Source organism: Lepeophtheirus salmonis, chromosome 8, assembly GCF_016086655.4.
Source record: "Lepeophtheirus salmonis chromosome 8, UVic_Lsal_1.4, whole genome shotgun sequence".
NCBI classification, from domain to species: Eukaryota; Metazoa; Arthropoda; class Copepoda; order Siphonostomatoida; family Caligidae; genus Lepeophtheirus; species Lepeophtheirus salmonis.
The window spans coordinates 30,646,465-30,671,752 of record NC_052138.2 but is presented as its reverse complement, the minus strand read 5'-3'; the positions used below and the strand labels follow the sequence as shown (position 1 = coordinate 30,671,752).

The window sequence follows — 25,288 nt, the reverse complement described above, 5'->3', positions numbered from 1 at the left end:
TTTTATTTATACGACAATTTTGAGTCTAAATTTCCTTCATTTAAAAATTCAATGTTTCTTAAATTGTTTTTAATAAAGACTCTAAAACTACTGGATGTATAGAAGATTTTATTGCAGGCTTTATAAATATGAGGAAAAAATATTTGCACACTCGTCAAGCACAAAATGAAGCATACCATCTTCATTTAGTTCAGAGTTCCTTTTACAATGAAATAATGAATTAATATAGTTGAAGAACAGGAAAATACATAATACCTTATTATATAGGTATTATTATATAGTTTTCCTGTTCTTCAATTCTTTCTCTCTCTTTTCTTCAGCTGTTCCTTGTACTGTATTATTTATGAAATAAAAAAGGGAAATGTTAAATGTACGTGCTCTTAGTCCTACTTTCCTGGCTGGGCAGCAGCTCCTGCTTCCTCCTTTCCTCCTGATAGCTATGTAAAGTATTGAGCTGCTGACTAGAGTGACTACTACTACTACTACAACAACTACTAACTGGGATCCACCAAGACGGTAACAGTAACATTGGGTAACATAGCAGCACCTCCTCCTCTTCTCCCTCTCAATTTGCAACCTCTTGACTCACTGCGACTCTAGCGGGGTTTTTCATTCAAGTGTCATCTCATCTTTTGAAGGATGTCGAATGAGGACGCGACGAAGCGGCTTACGAGTAAAAAGCAGACGCTGGATGATGCATACGCTGCACCGGCTAATTTCCTGGAAATTGATGTCATCAATCCCATCACTCACGGAATTGCGAACAAACGCTTCACGGACTATGAAGTTCGAATGAAGGTACGTTCTTGACGCATCTTGTATCTTACTTAACCTTCTTTCTCTTAACAGACCAATCTCCCCGTCTTCCGCGTAAAAGAGTCCAGCGTCAGAAGGCGTTACAGCGACTTTGAATGGCTAAGAAACGAATTAGAAAGGGATTCCAAGGTACGAACCAATAGGCAATAGACTACTCCCAGATCATTGTCCTTATCATTTCCCAATTATTATTATTAGTCAATTCTCTTTTATCATTGATAGATTCATGTGATTACTGCAGTACGTATCGTAGAGTGAGTACTAAATTGTCGTAACACAACAGTTTACTTTACAGAATGGAGCTTGCAAACTCTTTTCTGTCTATTAATACAGGTTTTTTCCCCAATTTTTACAATAAAATTGATTGTAGAAATTCATTTTAACAGACTTAATCTCTCGGTTTTTAATTATTAATATTAAATATTTGCCTTCGAGGAAGACAGAGGCAATAACATTAATACTTGTAAAATTTGGAACTCGCCCCTGGATTTTATGAAGTATATTTCCCTATTATTTATATCAATGGTTAACAACAGTAAGTCTTGAGATTATCTTATAAAAACTCCCTCTTTTTAAAATAATATCCTGTCTTAATATATGCTGAACATCTTGAATGTATAATTTTGTGGACTATTTTCTATAAAAATAATGATTTAATTCAGTAGTCACATGAATAAATTTACAATATTGCTGGGGTCTCTCTCTTTCTATCGAGTTACTTAGTGTGTGTCTATCTTATTTGCAATAGTGTTTTAGTAATTAAGTTAAATAAATATACTTCATGTTATATTAATTGCTTACTTATTCATTTCAGATTGTTGTGCCTTCACTTCCTAGTAAAGCCATTAAGCGTCAACTCCCATTTCGAACTGATGATGGTATATATGAAGAGTCATTTATTGAACTTCGAAGATCCTCACTGGAAGCGTTCATCAATAAGTATGTTTTCTTTTTTAGTTATATTCTAAGAGTACCCTATTTATTTGTGGTTAGATAACTATGTATTGCAGTTATCATTTTTTTTTTTTTTTTTTTTTTTTTTTTTGAAAAGATTAAACTCATTTTGTCTTCATTTTTTAAATTTGGATATTATCAGTTTGAGATAACTCTATCCCAAAGTGTATACATTTGAGGTTGCCAAGTAAGGATAGTTGTACAGCGTACCTCTTGACGCTTTGTTGCTATAAATGTATTTAAATTGTTTTCTCTGTATATCTTTATTGAAACTAAATAATTACACATAATAGCATAGGTCAATGTAGACGCGATTCATTTGTCAAAACAGTAAACAATTTAAGGTTTGGTGTTTGATATTATATTTGGATATAAGCAAAAATATGTACTCTTGGACTGTCTTGTACTAATATTTTTTCCCCGGAACAATAAAAAATTTACTTTGGAAAAGTTTGAAGCCTCTGAAGTCATTTTCGGCAGGGTGCAGACCAGTGTTAACTTCGACAAGACTGACGAGACGAAATCATTTCTTTAACGAAACATTTTTTCATGACGAAGACAAACATTTGAAAAAAATAATGACTCGACGAAGACAAGATGAAATAAAAGATAACAACGACTATGTTTGACTTGATAATATTATGACCCTGACAAAAACTAATGATTTACGATTACGAAGATAAAAAATATCAATGCTATCACTGATACAGATGGTTCATGCAACCTGCCCCTATGGTCTTACAACAAACTCATAGAATAAAACTTTTCTTAAAGTGGAAAAAAATTAACTAATAAATAAGTGTGTTTGTGTGTGATGTATGTATTTCAACATAAACATGTTGTGTAATATGTCAGTGTGGCCTGGAGCAGGTTCATATCCCATCACCAAATCATTGTAATAAGCAAAGGAACCCCTTATTTGAGACTTAATTTACTTTTTCTGTCCACAGGTTGTCCAATATACCAGCGGGACACGTAGGGGGCTCATAATCCAACGCCAATTCAGTATTTTTTGATATGACCTCTATAGTATTACTAAAAAGTTTACTTATATGATCCATTTTACTTCCTAATGGGCTTATAAAGGCGGTTAGAAAAGTTTAAAACCCATATCTTTAGATTGCAAAATAGCATTTGTTGAACTCAAAAAGTGAAATATTCAAAATCCGTTAAACTTTTGCCCCTTGTGAATCATTCATGAATCTGTGAGAAAAAATATTGCACCCACTAAGTGCTCCGCTAGTATATTGCACAACTTGTGGGTAGAAAAAGTAAATAGAGTCTCAAATAAGGGGTTCCATCGCCAATTACAATGATTTGGTGGTGGGTTATGAACCTGCTCTGGGTTATATTTTTGTACTTTAAAACCCTATTTTTCAACCACTATTAATTACTAAGAGAATATAAATTAAATTAGAAAAGTTGTTTCCGACGCATAGGAAACTCTGAAAAAACGAAACTCTGACGAAGACGAAAATCTGAAAAAAATCATGACGAAGACTAAATAAAAGACAATTATGACGATTTCTGACGAAGACTATTGGTTCACAAAGGCTATACGAGACGAAACTGAAAATAGCGGACGAAGTTAATACTGGTACAGACTAGACATGTCCTGGTGTCAAAATATCTTATCATCCGATGTATTTAAAAAATAAATTTTGATCTAATATTTTACAAATGATTAGATGTACACGTATTCCTTAAATCATTTGTTTTGTTTTTTCACAATTATTTTGGTTCCACTGCCAACAGATTCAAAATATTTACAATATTTAAAAAAAAATCCAAACTTATCCTATATTACTATTAGTAGTTTTTCAATGACAAGATCTTTAATTGGGTTCTGGAATCTGACTATTCATTTTTAAATATAATGATGATGCTCCTTCATCTTGCTTTAGTCCTATGCTTTTTCTTGATTGCAAAGGCTGACTCGTGAGAGACAAATCCATTTGAATAAAAAAATATTTGAGTAATAAAGCACGGATTCATCAATTTGATGCGGGTTAGCGATGTTAGCAAGATGGCCTTGTATAAAAAGAGAGAGCTGTTTTTATGGAGACAAACTTGACAAGCCATGGTAATGAATGAATCTTATCTTGTAATTTTTATCTAATGTAATGACCAGGGTACCAACTTGGCGTCGTATTATTTTTAAGGAGTACATAAGTCATGTCAGATTCCTTTATCTAAGTGTGAGTATTCCTAGGGTACAAAAATGGATATACATTCATATAAAATATCTAAGTTTTTAAGTATTTTGCCGTTAACAATACGATGCAGACATCGGATATTTTGTCAAATATATTGGTTTTTTGTCTTAGATCTGATATATCAGCCCACATCTGGTTCAGATCATGTATTTGAAATAAATAGGATTTCTGGATCGAAATTGACCATTTTTAGGCCTTTTATATCGTTCCAAATATGAGTCAAAATTGTACTTTATATATTTTGTATTATTCAGTTTATCTGTAGATAATATTGTGCAAATTGTGTTTGATAATTTAAAGGGTCTAAGATGTGCTCTATGATTGACGGTTTCCCTGTTTTATCATAATAAATTTAGCATAAATTAACCCTAGATGAAGGAATAATTGTTGATCAAAAAGGAGAACATTATCTTCAATACATTGAACCGATAAACAAAGACTTTAATTTTGTTTTCATGGGTTTTTATTGAAAAATAAATAATAAAGTAGTTGATTAAAAATGATTTCTTCCTTTTCATATATTATGGCTAAATCTATTTTCTTTATGTTTTAAACTGTGCAATTTTTTAAGTGTCAAATTAGTTATAGATTTATGTGTACATCAAAAGAATAATTTTTAATTAAATGTTTTTTTATCTTTTCTTTGCCTATAGAATTGCTGGACATCCCTTAGCTCAGAACGAAAGATGTTTACATATGTTTCTACAAGATCAAGATATCGATCGAAATTATATACCCGGTAAAATTCGAAATACATAAGTAGCCTGGGTTTCGATTATTACCTTCATTACAAAAAAATTAAGTTCTTAGGACATAAACTCATAAATTCATTGATATTCCGTTTGTTTTTTTAAGCATTTGTATGTCTTAAAAAACAGAAACAAACAAAAAATAGTTATGATACAATAGTTGATATGATGATACGAATTTTGTGAAGAGAGGAAGACGTGTTTCTTGTCCCTTTTAATTGTATTTTTGTTACTTTTTTATTATTCAAAAATCATGTTATATCATTTTCAAAATGACTTATTAAATTATAATAATAATAGAGCTAATATATGATTTGTAAAACCCTGAAATCCGCCATTGCAATTTAATTTAATACAAAACTAGAATGGAGACCTCCGTAGAGCGCAAACCCTTGCCTATGGTCATTTTTACTATTATTAAAGAGGAGGGGATGTATGTAAAGAAAAAACTATGTATAACCATTAGAAAAGAAAAAACCGGTTGATGCATGTGCTCCTTTCATTTTGTTCATGATTTAATTGGTCGTCGTGGTGTCATTCTCTCTCTGATTTAAGCATTTTCGCCTACCTTTGTTCTAAATTGTTTTAAAAATGCTTAAAAAAATAAATAGTTATGAATTTATGAAAATATTTCATCTGCACTAATGATGTTTTAAATGTAGAAGGTTCTCCTCTTCAATGCAGTAATTCATTTTGTCCCCCTAAAATCATATAACACTCAAGCAGCTGATATTGATAAGGTTCTTAATTCAGTTCTACTTAATTTCATTCCCCGAGACATCTACACCCCATCCTCTTTATCATTATTATTGTGGTTTACAGTTAGTTAGAGGGCCAAAGTAATACATGCATGCTATGGTTTTAGGGGCGCTTGTTGGGTAGTGTTTTTATTGATTTCCAATCAGAAAGTAATTATTAATTACAAAACATTTGGGGGACCAATGGAATCCTCACTGGTATCTGGTTAAAGGATTGTGCTAAAAAATTAATATAGTGTTAATATCTTGCTGTAGATTATACTACGTTAAATCACGTTTTTGAGTCCATTTTCAATTCAGAGCTATATTTTGAAATGAAACAACTATGTAGATGAAAATTTGAAGTAATAACGAGTGATAAAAAACATTCCAGAATCAAAAGATCAATCGTTTATTAGGTTATCTATGATAGAGTTCCTGCAAAATGCATGTCTTATCAGACAAAAATCTAGTAAAATGAAGGATCATATATAGAAGCTAATATTACAACTTCATAAGACTTGCTGCCAAAAAAAAAAGAGGTTTGATTTCAATCAAAATACAGACATCTCTGTATTTTGAGAGTTTTTGAAGATATTGATCGACTTAAAAAAACCATTTAATAGATTATTGTTTTGTTCTTTTGTTGTATTTTATTGTATAAGCCAACAAAATTAGTTTTTACACATAAGTCTTGAATTCTCAGACTTATGTGTAATGATATAAGCAACCATTTTCATATGTACCTAGAATTTAAGTGAAATCGAATGCATCTCTCAAAACTAACATATAAAAATTTGAGTGAAATTGAACATCGTCATGTTTTTTTAGGTCAAAATTTTGTCCTCGTGACATTACGAGTAAAGGCCCATTTTGATGGCTTATAGAATTAAACGATATATTAAAGCATGACAATTAGTTTCAAAACAAAACAAACCGGAACTCTCTAACTTACGTACTAGTCGAGAAAATGACACTTGAACGTGATCAATTCCATTTGCGCACTCCAAGCAGCTGGGCGTCCAAAACGTTTAGAGAGGAAGAACTTCTCTCTCGAAAAGGGCAAACTGGACCCGGAAGAGTTAAAGAAAACAGCCCAGGCAAATCCCCTTAAGTTCATGAGGACCCATGCAAGATATCTCGGAGTTTCATACCAAACTGTCCAGAAAGCTATCAAAAAAGTGGGAGAAAGAGCTTTGTAACGGTGGAGAGTCCGCTTTTGACACCAGCAATGAAAGAACCCCATCTCCTCCGTTACAAGACACTTTCGTACTCTTTATTAACACTTCTGGGGCCCCTACAACCCTGATGCCAACCCTATTGTTTACACCTTTTGGGCATGTCGAGTGGAAGGCTTTCAGTGTCTGTCATCCAAAAAATGAGGCCCTAAATGCCACTGTCAGTCAGCACTGTGACGCCATGACAGAGGATCTTTAGCGGTTGCCAGGCCTTCTGCCACTTAGAGCAGCTACATTAATGATTAAGAGAGGTACGAGACTTACTCATATATCTCTATTTATAGTATTAATTTTGTTGAAATAAATTAATTATATGTTGTTGAAGTTTAAAATTCAAAGTGTTCAGATTTTACTTTAAAAGAACTGGGGTACCTGCTCGAGGTTAATTTTGACTGGTCAGTCGAGGTTTTGTTGAAAATTGAGTAGTTTTATAAAATAATCAAATCGGAAGGAATGTTTTATTAAAACCCTGTTAAAACATAATTTAATTGGTACATATAATATAATTTTTTGGTTTTGTCTGGACTCTAGAGATAATTTAAATAAATGATATGTATGCTACAATCACGGCATTTCAAGTTATTAAATATACTTAGTTAATTAGTTGAAATGTCTAAAAATGCAAAATAATGATCATTGTAACAGTATATTTATAAATAATTATTATATTCGTTTTAATAAATAGCAAATTTAGTATTCTGCGTTGTGTTCTGTATTTTTCTGGTAAAGGCGATGGTTGTAAGAAGTATATGCGTATGGATTATTTGGATTTTCGTCTGGGATTTTCTTGTAGATAGGATACTGGAAGCCTTCATTTACATTTTTGTTGTAGTTCCTATTAAATCAAATAAGGTTTATTCATACAATTTTCTATGGAATAAAAAATAAAAGAAGAGATAGATAGAATATTCAAAAAGTGCATTTGTCCTGATATGGAGTTTGTCCGTTGTTTGCTTCATTCAATAACATTAAGAATTAAGAAGCTGATCCCATGCAAATGTTACCTTTCATATCCTAGGTGGTCAGCTTGGCTATCATGGTGGTTCACGGCACGATGAGAGGGTCCCACATTGTAACGAGGCGTAGTGACATATGCATCCTCATTATCAAAATAATCAAAGAATCCAACTTGATTTTCAGATGGAGCCGGACTTCGGAAACGCTTATCCTCTTCTGTCTCTTCTTCATATGAATTTTTTTTAGGCCTCTGACTACCCCCTCCATAATCATCATATTCTGGTGGATAACGATCCTCTTCTCCTTGATCTCGGATATAATTACCATCCTGCTCTTCAGGATATCTTTCCCTTTGTTGATCATATACTTCTCTATAAGGAAATCCTGGGCGCTGAGGTGGATTCAAGTTGGAGATGGGTTTTAAAGGGTTTGGTGGAGAGTTTCGAAAATAATCAGGGTCTTCATACTCTCGAAAATCTCCTTCATTTTCATCTTCATAGTCTCCATAATATGAAATGACTCTTGGAACACCAGGGAGAAAAGGGATTCTCTCTGGTAAATTAATGTTATCCCCAATGTCCACGTACTCTTCATTATCGTAGCCTTGACGACTGTACGCTGTCAAGTCCATAACGTTGTTGCCGATATTGTTGTCATAGTCATCCATACCCTCTGCGAAGTATCCTCCTTCATTATTGTCAGAAGAGGGGGGTTTGATGCTTGTTGTGTACAAGCCTTTTCTTTCTTCTAAAAAAATAAATAAATGATTAAAAGCAACCATAGAATAGGGATATTGTAATGATAGGGTTCTTCCATTCTTTACATTATTTGTGAATTTCGCTAATAATAAGAAAGGATTTATTCATTAGATGCCCAAAAATGAGTTTACTACTATTTTAAATGAATTATAAGAAAATCGATTCTCTCAAATGATGTCACAATGTAAGTCAGAATTTTTGCAACATGTTCATATTTTGAGAGATTCAATGTTGTAGCAAGTTTCTATGAGTTGGGCTTCAGCATCTTCGTAGAATAACTACCTATTAGTTATGTATTAGCTACAACTCTGTAAGGTTTGTGAGTACACTCAATCCAGAACTCTGGCACATTTTCTGAATTTACTACCAAGTTAGTAATTTATTTCAGTTTCATAATTGTTCTTTTTAAATTCAAGTAGTCTTTTATATTCTTAAAACCTTTTTTTATTTGCGGTTAATTTAAGAGCTAAATGTTGTTAATTCTTTAAGTATTGAGAAAAATATTAGTGTTTGAAGTCAAATGGTTGTGAGTAGAGAACAGCAACTGAAACTTAAGTGTAGAAAAAAAAAATTCTAACTCTAAGAGAATCAGAGAAACTTATTTTTTAAGTTAAATCAAAATTTGTTTCAACGAGTCTCGGGCGTTGTTTGCTTATACATTATTTTTAGAAAGTAGTACCGTTTGACAAAAAAAAATCAACTCTCTAAATTATAATATTATTTAATGTATAATATTGGCGCAAAGTTAATAGAAATACAAGGTTAAACCGTCATGTAATCGAGCTAGCTAGAATTTTCAATCGTACCAACTGCTTGGCAAGATCGGCAGATTTTGACAAAACACGCAACCACTCACAGTCTATGATGTCACTATTGCTAGAATTTTCAATTTAATGTATCTTACTGACTGTTGGGCAAGAAAAACAGATTTTGACAACATACGCAACCACTCATACACTATGACGTCAATATTAAAAAGCGTGGTGGAAGTCAAACATCAGTCGTATACGTGTTATGGTATAATCTTGCATTTCTATTAACCTTGATATTGGCTTATGTTACTCACATACATAGAGGGCGCTGTGAAAAATGTATTAATTTTTGAAATTAATTTTTTTTTCCAAAAATTTAATTTCCTTTGAATAGCTATGAATTTTTGAAGAAAAAAATTCAACAAATTTTATAAAGGGTTTTCCAATACGACGTGTATTTTGATATTAAAAGAAAGATGGCATTTTTTGAGATAAATTATCGCATGATTATTTCTTGTAAAGAGAAGGTATGCCATTAATAATGGAAAACAATATCAGCCAAATTGGCGCCACAGCTACGCTCACAAGACCGTATCCTTTTTATGAAATTTCCATCACTAAATCGCAAAGTGGGTGTTGTATTCCCTAAATAGCTTCACAAATTCAATTTTTGAGGTCTTGAATCGACGCTGGTCTGTTGGCGTAGATAATATCTTTCACGGGCCCCCAAAGGAATAAGGTGCAAGGTGTTAAATCACAAGATCTCGGAAGCTGGAGCAACAGTTACGGTGAATGGAGTGTGTTATCAATATTGATCTGGACAACGTTTACTTTCAACAATACGACGCTACGTGGCACACAAGCAACGAAACCATCGTTTTTTTACTGGAAAAGTTTCCGGGCCGTGTTATCTCCCGAAGAGGGATATTTTTTTCCCAAAATTTTTTATTTTTTGTGAATAACTATAGATTTTTGAAATTTTTTTCATAAAAAATTTATTTCCCAACTTTTTTTCCCTACAAATTTCTTCTTTTGTGAATAACTATAGATTTTTGAAAAAGTTTTCCAAAGAATTTAGCATTTTAAACTTTTTTTCAAAAAATGTTATTGTTTAATTTTTTTTACTAAAAATTTATGCTTTTGGGAATAGCTATGGATTTTTTTGCAATGTTTTTCTAATAAGTTGTATTTTTTTTAATAGCTATAGATTTTTGAAATGTTTTGGCAAAAAATTTAACATTTGATTTTTTTTTTCCAAAAATATTAATTGTTTAGATTTTCAAAAAAATTAGCTGCAGACTTTTAGTAAAGTGAAGAAAATTGGAATAAATGCAAATACTGCCAGCAAATTTATTATTTCTTCTTGAAATAAATATGTGCCGTGAGCTGAATTTTACTGCTCCAGTATTTTCGAGTTTAAAAAAAAATCCCTATAGGAAACACGAGCTATACTGGTTACTCACCCTAAAGCTTTTTGCTCGCTAACAAATTCGTCAGTTAAAACATCCTATTTTCTATAGAACTAACTATTTTGAACTTAGTTAAATTGTGGTCATAAGCATAATTCAACAACTTATATAATCAAACCATCAATATTTTACAATGTGACACATATATTCTTAGTGGGCCCGATCCTTCTTAATATGAATGCATATTAATTATATGAAGAAAAATAAACAATTTTAAACGTTTAAGATGTATTTTTTTACATATTCATTCATCAAGTGAATAAATTAATTTAAAAACCCCTTTTTATTAAGTAATAATAAAATTCTCCTTAGATACATCTCCATTTTTTACGGGTTCGGAGTAAGCAGATTCCTTAATAATGTCAATGCGAAACTTTTTGAATACGAATAAAAGAAATACTGCATCGTTTTGCTTTGTGAACGAGGCCTAACAATACACATGTACACATTGCACAATAGTGGAGTCTCTAACCCCCCTTTTTTTTGGGGGGTTAAGCCCTTCCAAAGTCCACATCGTTATCTTTATTGTATCACGCAACCTTTCCTCCAAAAAGAAACCCCAAAAAAGGGCTCAAAATAATCAAATCACTCGCAAACTATCAAATTGGCCAAAATGTATTCATAGAAAAAATAATATGGCCAATATATATATTATATAAACGACGAGGGTCCAATAAGAAATTGTATTCCTGTCCTTTCGGAAACGGAGCATATGTATATAATAACTTATTACTTTGTGTATTTATGAAAAAGAATAAATTATGAAATAGCCATGACGTGTCAAGGGAGAAGATGGAATCGACAGCTGACAACAAAATACATAGGGTATTTTTGTGTTAAAGAGATAACACCGTGTGAGGTTAAACGCCGTGTAATAAGTCATTTCAGCTGTTTAACATAACCTCTTTCAAAGAGACAAGATACCTTATATTTAAAGTAAGGAGTGTGTGGCTAGATATTATTAGTATAAGTATTTATTATCATTCGTTACTTCTTTGTGCTTTTATTCTTCAATCTCAAAACAGGACCATAGGACATACCTATCGGTCTTTAGCATCGTTGAATGGTAAAAAAATATTGGACTTATAATAAAAAACGGATTATGTAATCCGTCCCAGTACCGATTCAACATTACTAGTAACTAAATACTTATTGTGGACAATATACATGCAATCGAGACTCCAATACCTATATATACTGTTTCAACTTAGCGAATCCTCCACTGTTTTCCTTCAATAAGGACTCAAAAGTGATTGACCGGAGTTTGTGTATTAATGTACATTGTACATATATTGAGGGTGTGACTCTCAAAATGAGCAGGAAGTTTACTATTTTAAAGTGTTCATTTCCGTATTTAGAAGGATTTTTCATAATGCTTGGATCTTTGAGTCAATCGTGGATTTGCTCTTCGTTAGCTGCTGAAAAAAACTTTTTGCCCCTGCATTGACATTTTTTAATTTGAATTTGAGAGTTATAACCATAGATTTTTTTTTACTGTAATGTTTTTTATGTTAAAAAAATATCTATACTTACACCCTTACTTTTATTTATATTACACGGACACTTAGCAAATATGATTGTCAATATTGCATCCTTATTTCTCATACATCAATTCGTTTTAACGAAAGATTAAAAGCTTTCCTCGTTTTTAAATGAGGCCGTTAATTCATAAATGCTAATTTCATACTGTTTTTTGATTTATCATCGATACAAAATACATGGAAAAGGAACAGTATTAAATTATAATAGTTGATTAGTATTAGTGATGAAAATTGGCACTAAATCAAAAACATCGATAGCTCAATTAAAAAGAAGAGTTCATGGAGGTTGCGTTGTCGTTTACATATAGTATTCTCATCGAACCCTAACGGACAAAAACGTAATCTTCTAGACAACTAAATTTTACCAAAAATTGACTACGTGGGCATTGTCTCGCAACGTGTTTTATACCATTGCTGAGCATTAGATGCATGTTTCATAACTTGAGGGGAATAGACATCGATACTTCTTGATAACAGCATGCCAGAATCCTTTATTTAGGGCTGATGACTAGACGCCTTTCAGAAAACTATAATTTTGTGTTCACAACTTAGGAATTAAATAATAATTACAACTGCTGAGGAAAAGAAAATTCATTCTTCAAATAACTAATTCCCAATAAACGGGCCATCTAAAAAGTACACCGGATTTTCATCACTGCTGATTAGTAAAGAAGGGATCTGTGTAAAGAAAAAACTATGTGTACAGATTAGAAAAGGATAAATGGTTGATGACAAATGCTCTTTTTTCTGTTTTGTTCATTATTTAATAGTTGGCCTTGGTGTTAAATTATCTCTCTGAAGTAAGCATTCCTCCTCTCTTTGCTGTAAAATTGATGTAAAAATGCATGATACAAAAAATATATATGAATTGAAATATAATTATAATATTATCCCTGCACTAATACTATGTCTTAATTCAGAAATACTATACATATCTAATATTATTTATTTAATTAATATTGTTCTTTTTTCTTATAAATAAATATCATGCGACAAAATCTACTCCAGGCAAAATTACCGTAAGGAAAAATGTTCACAGCAAAATTACCGGTCACAATGCTACTGCACCCTGTATTAGTGAAAATGATTCCTTGTGGAAGATACTTTAAAGTTTAGAATGTTTTTAAGTGCTGAAAACAGAAACGGTACGGAAAATGACGTGAGAGGGAATCGATACAACCTTAATGAAAATGCTTTATTCAAATAAATTAGAAGAACTAAAATTTAGGAAGTTATCTCTAGGTTCAAACTGTGTAAAATTTATCGTAAATAAAATCAAGAGATAAAATGTACATTTATATTAGTGATGTGACGATTAATTAGAATTGGGAATCGGAGAATTGAGTGTTTTTTCTAGAATCGGCATTCGGAAAATAATGTTCAATTTGGGATTAATTTTCCAATTTTTATAACTTTTTCCTCCAAATTAAGGAATGTTTTCCAAAAATATTAATTTTCTGTGAAAAACTATGTATTTATGAATTTTTTTCCGTAAAAATTAGTTTTTTTTTGAGTAGTTGTGGATTTTTGAAAAAATTGTAAATTTCAAACTTTATCATGGAAATTTCTTTCCAAAAATTTAATATTACAAAATTTTTCTATAAAATAATTTATTTTTTGTGAACAGTAGTGAATTTTCGAAATATATATTTTTTTAAATAAGCATGGGTTTTAGAATTTTTTTTTTCCAAAAACTTTTTGTGTATAGTTGTTGATTTTTGAAAAAAATTTAAATATCAAATTGTATATTTCAAATTTTTTTCTAGAAAAAATAAATACATATATATATATGTATAGTTATATATATAATCCTGTGAACCCCCTTCATGGAAATGGTATTTTTTTACTATTAATTAAAATATTAAAGAATCGGCAGTGGGAATTTTTACTAGAATCGAATCGGAATTTTTTTTAGGAATCGTTCTATCACTAATTTATATGATTTTTGAGTAGAGAAAATGAAAAAAGGATTGAGTAATACGCTGTTCATTATAGGAAGCATCATTATAAAGATTTTATTGACTGTCACGTCCATCACTTGTTTAGTAGGCCTATGTAATTATTATTATTAACTAGTGTTGGATGCGAGTCTAAATTTTGAGTACAATCGAGTTCGTGTTTTTGCGTGGGGTTGATTAATTCGTGTTATGATAATATACCAATTTTCGAGTTCGATGTAGAGTGTGCCAGGTAAAATCATAGACTTTTTTATAACAAACAGAATGGGTAAACTTTTACAAGAATAAAAACAGGTAAAACATTGAGGCTTTATCTAAGACTTTTTTCTTTATATATCTTTCTATTTTCAAAATGATTTCCTTTGACTGCTACCATTGCCTGGGCATAAAGCTCTTCTTGATAAAGGCATTGGACATGGTCGCCCACTGCTGAATGACAGAGGCCTTGAGGTTATCCACTTCTCTGAGGGGCAACAACGACTCTATTCTTGATTACCCGTCAAATGACGTAGTCGAGAGGTAGATTCTGTTGAGGAACATGGCCAAAAGCACGTTTATACTTTAGTCAAGTCTACCATTTTGTGGTCTCTCTGTACTCGGTTGCCCTTGGTTCCTTCTGAAAGCAGTTGTTGATGTCGTCGTACATAAGAGGCCTTCTCTATATCGTTCAGATATCTCATAACAGTCCAATCACTGACATTGAGAGCCTTGGCATGTTGCCTCATCGACTTGGACGGATTTCTGGTGATCGTGATATCCACATCCTCAATGACCCCGAGTTTTCGTCATCTACCGCTAATAGGGAACCTCTCAAGGGTCTGAACAGAAGATACCATGCTCTTAATTTTGTAAACAATACTTCGGAGCACACTACGACCTTCATGACCTCCTTAACACTCACTTGAGCGTGGAGAAAATTAGACACCGTTGGCTTTTTGTGTCCATGACTCACTGTTGATTTTTTAAAGTATTTAAAATTATTTATTGACCGGAGTAGACACTACTTTTAATAACGCTATCCAGTATTTTAAAATAATCACGTAATTATTGATTTAAAGTATGGTTCTTCCTCCTCTTTAATACATACTTTTAAGTTTAAAAAAAAAGAAGACTTTTAACAGTTTTGGCTGTCCTTTCGAGTTATACTAGAAATTTGAAAATCATTAGTGCAATATTTCGAGTTTTGATTACAATGAGAGTTCCAAAAAAAAAAAACATTTCGTGGGAGTTTGAGTCATTTTTCAGTCAATTCTTGGCTGCTTTAATGTAGGGAAGTTTTTGTTCTTTTCGGGTTACAGTCAAACCCTAATCCAACACTATTATTCATATCATTATAAGGAAGACATAATGAAATACAAATGGGCTCCCCCATACACTAAATGTAGTCCCCAAGAACACTCCCACCTTATTATATATACATACGACTATATTAAACATGGTGTGCATTTCTGGTCCATCGTCTCATTCATACCAAGAGAAGGAGGGAACTCGTTCTCATAATACCGGTTTCTATACGGTTCTTTGGTTTAAAGCCTACCATAGAATGTAATATTTTTATTTATAGGTATTTAAGTATTGATTGTAAGTAAATAAAATGAAATGCATCTAGAAATCATTTGCATATATTTGACCTATACTAGAGCGTTTTCAAGTTATTTCAGCATTGTATATGTGAGCCATCTTGTAGGAGGTAGCCACAACAAAATTTACTAAGAATAAAATTGCTTTTTTCCATCAAGATTATACGGAGAACAGTAGAGTATTTCCTGTGTATAATTGTTTATTATTATAGCTAGAGTTGAGTAATGTGCAATGAAAAAAAGATTGCGAGGTGAGGGGGAGAAAGAGACCTACGGTGCACCTGAATTAAGACTCTTATTAATATCAGCTACCTGAGTGCTGTATGATTTTAGCAGGAGAAAATGAATTACTGCTTTAAAGAGGAGAACATTCTACATTGAAAATAACATTAATGCAGATAAAATATTATACTTAAATTCATATATATTTATTTTATTATACATTAGAAAATCTATTTACACCATAGATAGGTCATAATGCATACTTCAGAGGTAGGAGTTGACACAAACGACGACCTATTAAATAATAAACAAAAAAGAGGACACGCAACAATCGTATTTCCTTTTCAAATTTCTAAAGTTAGATTTTTCAATACAAACTACACATCTCTCATAATAGTAGTAATTATACTAGTGTTGAGACTCGGTCCAGCACCGAATTTTTTTTTAAGTTCGGTCTTAAGTTATTTTTTCGAGACAGATTTGGACCTATTGCTCGGTCCAGACCGCAGTCTCATAATGTGGACCAATTTTTTCGGTCTCATATATTATGAGAGACCAATTTTTTTTTCTAGATCAACTGTCATTTATTTTTTTGAAGATAATCTCAATAGTACACGATAAATTCTAGCACAAATACTGTATACATATAAGAGACGGCGGGATCAAAATTAATCTAAACTATCTCTGTTTGTACTTCGTATAACGTCATTGTACTTGAAAAAACACATGATGTCATTTTATAAACAATTTATATGTAAAATCGGTCGAAACCGATATTTTGGGAACGAATTAGACCAAATTTTTCCTTTGGATCGATCTAGACCAAATTTTTGTATGACACCGGTCCAGAATGAGCTTTTTTGTTGGACCGAATTAGTTCGGTCCAACAAAAAATATAACAGTCTCAGAACGATCTAAGATTTCCAAACCGAAACCCAACACTAATAAATACCCTTACAAAAGCTGATTTCATCTTGAGTCGAGAACAAACCTCTTCAATCAAAAATTTGTCACTTTATATATTCTCTATGATTTGGAGGTTATATTGGGGGTAAAGAATAAAATGACTTCAACTTTTAACGTCCTTCAAAAATCTATCTTTCTGTTGACTAGCTTTATTTTACAGCAGCGAAGAGATACCCAACATCGTTGGTGCCTTATTAAAGTTTAAATAAATTAATCAATTAAAATTTGAGACCCACTGTGAGGACATAAAATGACCCAACTCAAATATTAACATAAACAAGAGTTGATTGTAATCTTCATATCTTTATATATATATAAAATTGACGACTTTTCAGTATAATATATTTTGGCCTTTAACAACCTCTCTGTGGTTATTTAGATCTGCATAACGGAGTTATATAAGATATATAATTATCCACTCTTTCATTCTTGAATTAGTCATACTTTGGGTTCACATGTAAAACAACGCAAGGTCATAAAATAAATATATATTATTATTTAAAGAGTTTATTAAAAAAAAAAAATTATTGTAAAAGGTAACCAAGGGGGCAGTTAAGCATTCATTTGCTAAATTTCAGGCTAATTGGTTCAGTTGTTTGATAGTTTATCCTGAAGAAAGAAACTGAGATACATTCATTGACGGTTTTTATTAATAATTAATATAGAGATTCAGCGGCGTCCGCAGGATTATAAATGTATATATATATATATTTTTTTTTTTTTTTTTGGGGGGCTTGGTTTTTGTAAATTTTTTGCTCTGCTGCATAATTTGGCCGAATTGCCATTTTTTTTTTAAATAAATCCATACAAAAATTTTAATTGATCTAATTTCTGCATAAAATTTTTTCATCTGAATTTGTTTTTATAAAAAAACCCTAAATTCCTTAATTTTGAGGGTAGGGCTACAGGCCCTACACCCCAAACCCCGTGGACACTCCTGATATTAGTCACTGATATTTACTAAAAGTATGTCATTGCATCATTTTACATTATTTTTAGATCCGTAATGTACCCAATCAATGAACTATAAAGAGTTTTCACTAACGTTAAAAATTGCATCATAATCGAAGGAGACGTAAAATGAACATTTTTTCAATACAAATTTTGATGAAACTTTATTTAATGCATGTAAGAATAAAAATAACTTGACATCTGCATTGAATACTACTTGACAATACGGGCAGTTGAATATAATTTAAGTAATACCTATTGAAAATGTTTAAATATGTCTAAACTTTTTTATCCATTAGGAACAAATAAATTTGGATATTTAGTGAAAAACATAATATTCTTTCCATGGCAAAAGTTCATTTTTATTTACAATATGAAAATAAGATAGTATAATATGATTTTAATTCATGTTAGGCTCAGATATCTAATGTAGCCAGGTAATAGAGGGATATATTTTTAATAGACGGTTAGGTTTAAGACCTTTTATTTCTAGGTCCCAATTTAACATTTAATATTTCCTAATTTAACTTAATATTGTTGAAAAATGGGTTTTCATTTTTATAAAACTTGGTTGTTTAAGACACCACAATAACTGACAAACCCAATACTGACGTCACATGAAAACACTCCATATGTGCAGGGGCGTCCACAGGGGATGGGCTAGAGGTACTGTAGCCCCCCGCCCGAAATATAAGAATTTTGCCTTTTTAATAGATTTTTTTATGGATGAGAAATTTTTACACAAAAATAGAGGTAATTTTTTTCTTTTGCAAATTTTTTTTATTTTCTGTGAATAGCTATGGATTTTTGAAAAAATATTTAAAAAATTTAATATTTGAAACTCAATTTTTAAAATTTTTTATTATAAAAATTCAATTTTTAAAATCTTTTTTTAATTTTTTTAATATGAACATTAAATTTTTGAATTTTTTATAAATAGCTATTAATTTTTGAAATTTTTTTCAAAAAGATTTAATTTTTGAGTTTTTTTAATTGAATAAGTATTAATTTTTGAATTTTGTTTATGAAGAGTGATGCATTTTTGAAATTTTTTCCAAAAAAATTTAATTTTTGAATTTTTTTTATGAATTAGTATGGATTTTTGAAATTTCTTTCAAAATATTTTAATTGGGATTTATTTTTATAAATAGCTATGGATTTTTGAAATAATAAAAAAGAGTTGATTTTTTACAAAATAACTACAAACACATAAAAAAAAAAATATATTTTTTCCTACAGACGCCCCTGATGTATGTGATTATAAGTGATATTACGTGATAATATAATCAATTAATTTTTTCAAGGATGGATATTGGGCAGAGTCCGTTATTTAAATTAATTCTACTTGTAAGCATAGAATATTTTAGACTAAGAAAAAAAAACAAGTTTAAATACCTTATTTTAAGAGGAAATATACGTTTGATTGTTTTACAAAATACATTTCTTGTTGACATTTTTAAAGAAAAATACAACTTTTGTTGATCTTTTTTTAGAAAATGCATTTATTAATTACTTTTTTATAGAAACTACGAATAATAACGTAATTCACCATATTAATTAACGATTATTGCTATTTGTGGGGCAATTGCTTTCCTCTCTCCTACGTTTGGGGGGGGGGGGGTTGACCCCCTTCCCAATTTTTATCATATATATATATACCATTTTCATGTACCGAGTGGTCCATTAAAATCAGAACACCTTGAATTTTAATTCATTTAAAAAAAAGTAATTCAACAAAATTACTCTAAAAAGATATGTGTTTGAGCTCTATTAATAATTAATGTAGCTGTTCCTAGTGGCAATGATGGCATCCATGTGGGGGTGGAAGGCCTGGCATCCGCTGCGGATGTAGTCCTCTGTCATGGCGTCCCAGTGTCAGTTGCTTTGAGGGCCTCGGTGTTTGGATAACGGACACTGCAGGCCAAAAGTGTCAAAAGAACTTTAAAAAGTCTTTCAAAAGAGGATATGGGTTTTTATTGTCTAAACTTGCCTCTTAAAAATCACTTATCCCTGTACAGCCACTTTTTTGATAGCTCTCTGGACAGTCTGATGTGAAACCCTTAGATCTCTTGCATGGGTCCTCATATACATAATGGATTGGCGTCCTGGAGACAGACAGCTTCAAGAAGTGCGTGAATATAATAAATTCGTCTATCACGTTCAAGTGTCATTTTCTCAACTTACACGTAATCTAGAGAGCTCAAATTTCTTTTGTTTTGTAACTAATTGATTATGCTTTAATATACAGGAATATAAATTAATTTCAATCTCTCAACCTTCATTAATTAATGAATTAGTAAGTGTTCATCTTTCAATGGGCCACCCGGTATGTAAATAAGCTTAGAAAGGAAATGTAGGATCTGTAACTAAATCTACTCTGAGATATGAGCCCATAACAATGAAGAAATTAGCATTTTGATGAAAATTTGATTAGCTATATATCTTAAATCAAACAATTTAAGGAAGTAAAATACATAATTAAAAGGATATCAGTTAACTTAACAAAACTAATGTTGAATTTTTTTTTTTTTAGGAAAAAAAGAAAAGAAAACCTTAACCTTAGTTTTTGACCTCAATTTTTTCAAAGTATATAGTCTTTTTTTTAAATTTATATAATAATATAATGGTAGAACCCTAATAATTAAAAAAACAAAGCTATTCTATCAGGAAATAAAGTCATAGGTTCATTTAAATAGTTAAAAAAATATTTCATCGAACATATCCTTTTTTAGTGAAATATAATGAATGTGCAAACAATACTTTATAAAAAAATTCTATATTTATATAGATAAAATTAAAAAATAAATAAAGACCATATACCTACTCTGAATAATTTAAGGTTAAAAACTAAAGTCAATATCATAAGTTTTGTTAAACAAACTGATCATTTCTTTGGTTTATGAGATATCGCTAATAAAATTCATCAAAATGCTAAATATTTTCGCCTTTAAGACCTCAAAACTCAGAATTGGATTAAGTTAGAGATCCAATTTTTCATTTCAGATACAGTCTTTTGTAAAAAAAAAACACATACCAAATTTGAGTCGAATCCGTTTCCTCGTGAAAATTTATGATGGAATTACCCATATATTTAACAAAAAAATAATCTATTTATATAAGTAAACATATATACGGTTTTAAAAAGATTGTACAAACTTACAATCATTGCACAATTTCCATATACAAATTATTATATGTCAATTATAATTTGAATATCCTCGCACACTTAAAAATGCACGCATTTCCACTTCTCTAGTTATTGAAATGAAACTTTCCAACTGGAGTTAAAAAGGAAACTATTTGTACGATAAGGTATATTTAAAATCATGAATGTTTAATTGTAATTCCTATACTGAGTAGTTTCATTTATAATATAATAATTGGGAGGAATTAGTTCTGGAGAATTATGAGACGTGTCGAATATATATGAGTATTAATTCATGTTGTAATAAAAACTAATAAATAAGATAGTCATTATTTTAATGGGTTTTTTTTTGGTTTTTTTGTCATAACTGTTTATCTCATTGGCAATCAAAACAATGTTCAAATGGTGGTTGGACTCGACAATTTCAATTATTTTATCCTTCGAAAATTAGCTTTGCATCTTTAAAATCAAAATTACTGGGAGGGAATGTAAGGTGGAAAAAAAAATTGCGCGGGATTGTTTGTTACAATATCAGGATCATAAACACTTTTAACATTATCACCCACCTGGCTTGCGTTTTCGCTTTTATCGAAGGCAAGCTGTAACCTATGGTGAATTTTCTTTTTTTGGATTATATCTGTGATGCGTGCTCAAACAATAATGTGTCAAAAAATTACAAAACTGTTCTGGAATTTTTGATTGCGAAATTTTAAATGTCTAGGACCATCTAGTGTAAATCGATTGTACTTATACAACGCGAGATACACATTATTAAAGTCATCTATCGGGAAAGGATTTGCTTTTACTACTGCTGTTGTCAAGGGTGTCCACAGGACATACTTTTTTTGGAGGGGGGTGGGGAGGGGCTTGGTTTTGAGAATTTTTTTGAAAAAATATTCCAAAACAAAATTTTAAATATTAAAATTTTTCTAAAATCTACAGCTGTTCACAAAAAACTAAATAATTTGGGAAAAAAAAATCAAAAATGAAAGTACATATATTAAACTATATCTAATTTCCAAAGTTTTTTACAAAAAGTTAAATTTAATAGGAAAAAAATTCTAAAATCCACAGCTGTTCACAAAAAATGATATTTTTTGTGAAGAAAAATTCACAAATCCATAGCTATTCTCAAAAAATTTAAAACATTCAATTTTTAAATAATTTGCCCCGAATGACCTTTTTTTTAAGAAAATAAAAATCTTTCCAAAAAAGAATAAAAAGTTTCACCTCTTTTTGCAAGAAATTTTTTCTTCCTTACCAAACAAAATTATAGTAAAATTCTTTATAATTATTTTTTTAGAGGGGGGACTACAATCCATACAGCCCATCCCCTGTGGACGCCCTTGAGTATATAGATAGATCCGTGTGATCTGAAGTAGGATTTTTTTCACCTACGTATCATTTATAGACTATAGTCTATTTCCACGACTGTATTTATTAAACGTTATATGATATACCATAAAACAATACAACTGCTTCTATTCTATCCCTTATTTTATTATAAATTATTATGATCAATAAATATTATATACTTCCCGTTAAAAATTATGATAGAACAATCATTTGGTAGAGTCAACTTTACATATGTTACGTAGGAGAGACTAGGAACAATTGCAACACTTAATGTATTTGCTCAATTACTTTGACACGCCAATTTTTGAAACAGCATACCTAGATATGTTGGTCATTGATTGAATCTATTTAAAGGGTATACATTATTGATGATTTTGTCACTAATTACATTTGAATGTGACGCGTCAAATGTCCTGTCCCTGAGACTAGTTGCAAGTTAAAAGTTTTTAACAAATTAAACAAAATAATATTTTTTAATAAATATATCATTTTATTTTTTATAATGTTGAATTATTCCATTTCAATGTATTATAGTAAATTAAGATTTATACTAATGTCTTAGACTTTACTGTATAGATCACAGAAAGATTATAGATTGGAAAAGTTCACTCTCAAAAAAATATTCAAGGCTACTAGCTAGAAAGCATGTTCGATGTAAATTGTAACTGTATAAGGAAGAATAAACTTTACGAGGGAAATTGTAACCTTTGTTACAACCGTAAAATGTAATTTTTTCTGGAAAAAATTTCACTGTTGGTAATTTTACATCAAGGAAGTTTTGCCGCATGACATATTCGACGCCTTTTTATATTTTCATATTATCAGTTCCAATTTTATAGTTGTATTTCAGATGAGATGAATTAGTTAGCAAGGAGAAGACGAATAAAGGAAAACAGTTGGAAAGAATAGATATAAAAGTTCCAGCCAATAATATAAACAGGCGGCGAATATGTCATGCAGCGAAATCCCATTGAGGCAAAAATATAGGCGGCAAAATTACCAACGGCAAAAATGTTTCGACAATATTACCGGCAGCGAAGATTTTCGAAGAAAACTTACCTAGAACTGTTATAATGGGTTGGTCACTGCAGAGCTTACGCACAATTTAGAACGCATTTCTTCGTCATTTTTATTATGTGGTAACTTTTTAATTTTCAAAAAAAAAATACATATATATATATATGTATGATGTGAAATGCAATAATAATAAAAAAAATGGAGAAATAATGCGGTCAAAGTGAGTGCGTTAGCACTTCAATGAGCCCACCTTACAACTCTCCCCTTTGTACTGAGCGTTACAATATCTCAAAAATCTCCTCACTGAGTGAGTTTTGAATTTTGATAAAATAATATAAATAATGTCAAACAAAAACCTCTCGGAAACTGTTTTTATTCAAAATCTCAAAGAAAAGTAGACTAAAATTATTGATTGATGTTGATAATAATTTGCATTATATTTAAAAATTGTCATGTAAATTTTATGGTTCTAGCTTTTTGACGTTTGAGAATACGGGAGTGTTGCAGCGTTCTTGTGTTGCAACAGTTCCGGGCCTTCCTTACCTTTTTAGTATATTAATGGTAACAATTTGTTTATAGAGAGTGCGAGACCAATACTTTCTTCTTTTTTCATAAGGCAATTAAACAAGTTGTATAAATGAGAAAAGTTTTACACCTGTTTACTAATGATAGTACACATTAGAAGTTTTGTTTTACAGTTTTAAAAATTATAGTAGATGTTTCCAATTGTCAATATATTAAATAAACCAAACACTTATATTTTAATACCGGGTGATTTTTTTAATTTTTTTTTTGTTTCTCTTTGAATAACTTGTCATTAGATTGTTTTAGAACAAAAAGATGGTAAATTTAATTGTACAAATATTCTTTTTTTTTTTTAATAATGGGGATGATTAGTTGATTAATTAATTACTAATTGTCAATTCTACAAAGGTCTTAAAATTTTTTTTTTCAAAAATAATGCAGATTTAAATACCCGATTTAAACAAATCACACTAATTTAAAATTTTTACATGTCATCATGACACCAATTTCAATTCTCTAGCATCATTTTCTTTAGAGGTTATTTACGTTAAAAGTATTTGCATATTTTAAATTGTGAAAATAAATTGAAGAAATTGTTTTTGTATGTTAGAAATTAAAGCTATTACCTGATTTTCATTAATAGCACTACTAGAAACGCAAGAGCTAAATTGCAAATAGATTAATTTTATTAAACAATATGTGTCACACTATTTTTATGGTAATATACATTTTTGACAAGAGACTCTTTACTTCCTTCAAGGGGTAATAGGAACTGACTATATTTTTGAGAAAACTTTAGAATGTCGCCTCTTGAATGAATTCAAGCCCACCCCGCTACTATTTCTACAGACAGATTGCCTCGCATTATAAAAAAAGAAGTATTGTTGCCACACTATGTACATAGAATATGTCATTTTCTATTGAGGGCCTAATAAGATATTGTGAATGATACTTACCCATTATCTCCGTCGTATTAGAAATGGTAGTATTGTTGCTCTCAGATAGGGGAAGAAGTACCAGAAACAGATACAAAGGAATAATAGATCCATGATGCTTTTTCATACTGAGTCCTCACCGATGAACCATCTAAACTCAAATGCTTTGATTTCCACATTTAGACAATCAATATTTTTATTTTTCCAGGTGGTGGAAAACACGTACTGTAAGGAGTAAGTTCAGGGTTAGATAATTACATATATATGAAAATGGAAAAATCTGTCGTCATCATGATATTAACCTTTTTGACAAAGTAATGCTGGGGAAAATGTAAAAGGAATATCATCTTAGTTAACTGATTTATAATAAACTCTTTGACATTTATTGTTCTAAAACAATCAATTATAGTTTTATATTTATATTGTATATTGATATATATGTGATG

The 25,288-nt window shown here is 30.6% G+C and overlaps 2 protein-coding genes across 3 annotated transcripts; one reads left to right on the top strand and one right to left on the bottom strand.

Moving 5' to 3' along the window:
- Window positions 1-336: 336 nt before the first annotated feature.
- On the top strand, window positions 337-5,065 carry Snx3 (sorting nexin 3). The gene is made up of 4 exons (XM_040718010.2): window positions 337-798; window positions 850-945; window positions 1,631-1,755; window positions 4,640-5,065. Exons 1-4 carry the CDS (start codon window positions 640-642, stop codon window positions 4,743-4,745), a joined length of 486 nt encoding a protein of 161 aa, XP_040573944.1. The 5' UTR covers window positions 337-639; the 3' UTR covers window positions 4,746-5,065.
- Window positions 5,066-7,273: 2,208 nt separating this feature from the next.
- LOC121123401 (uncharacterized) lies at window positions 7,274-25,060 on the bottom strand. Of its 2 annotated transcripts, none has more exons than XM_040718522.2 (3): window positions 24,864-25,060; window positions 7,715-8,414; window positions 7,274-7,545 (listed from the first exon to the last, which is right to left on the bottom strand). In XM_040718522.2, the coding sequence occupies exons 1-3, from the start codon at window positions 24,967-24,969 to the stop codon at window positions 7,401-7,403; spliced, it is 951 nt and encodes a 316-aa protein (XP_040574456.1). In that variant the 5' UTR covers window positions 24,970-25,060; the 3' UTR covers window positions 7,274-7,400. The 2 variants fall into 2 exon arrangements, with proteins under 2 accessions (XP_040574456.1, XP_040574457.1); XM_040718523.2 differs by lacking the exon at window positions 24,864-25,060 and adding an exon at window positions 20,899-21,024 and having other exon boundaries at window positions 7,275-7,545.
- Between the last annotated feature and the right edge of the window lie 228 nt (window positions 25,061-25,288).

Coding starts and splice junctions, on each gene's coding strand:
- Snx3 (XM_040718010.2), top strand. CDS start 640: ATGTCGAATGAGGACGCGACGAAGCGGCTTACGAGTAAAAAGCAGACG. Junction 799..849: donor ACTATGAAGTTCGAATGAAG/GTACGTTCTTGA, acceptor TTCTCTTAACAG/ACCAATCTCCCCGTCTTCCG. Junction 946..1,630: donor AATTAGAAAGGGATTCCAAG/GTACGAACCAAT, acceptor TATTCATTTCAG/ATTGTTGTGCCTTCACTTCC.
- LOC121123401 (XM_040718522.2), bottom strand. CDS start 24,969: ATGAAAAAGCATCATGGATCTATTATTCCTTTGTATCTGTTTCTGGTA. Junction 8,415..24,863: donor TAATACGACGGAGATAATGG/GTAAGTATCATT, acceptor TTATTTTTTTAG/AAGAAAGAAAAGGCTTGTAC. Junction 7,546..7,714: donor GACCACCTAGGATATGAAAG/GTAACATTTGCA, acceptor TTGATTTAATAG/GAACTACAACAAAAATGTAA.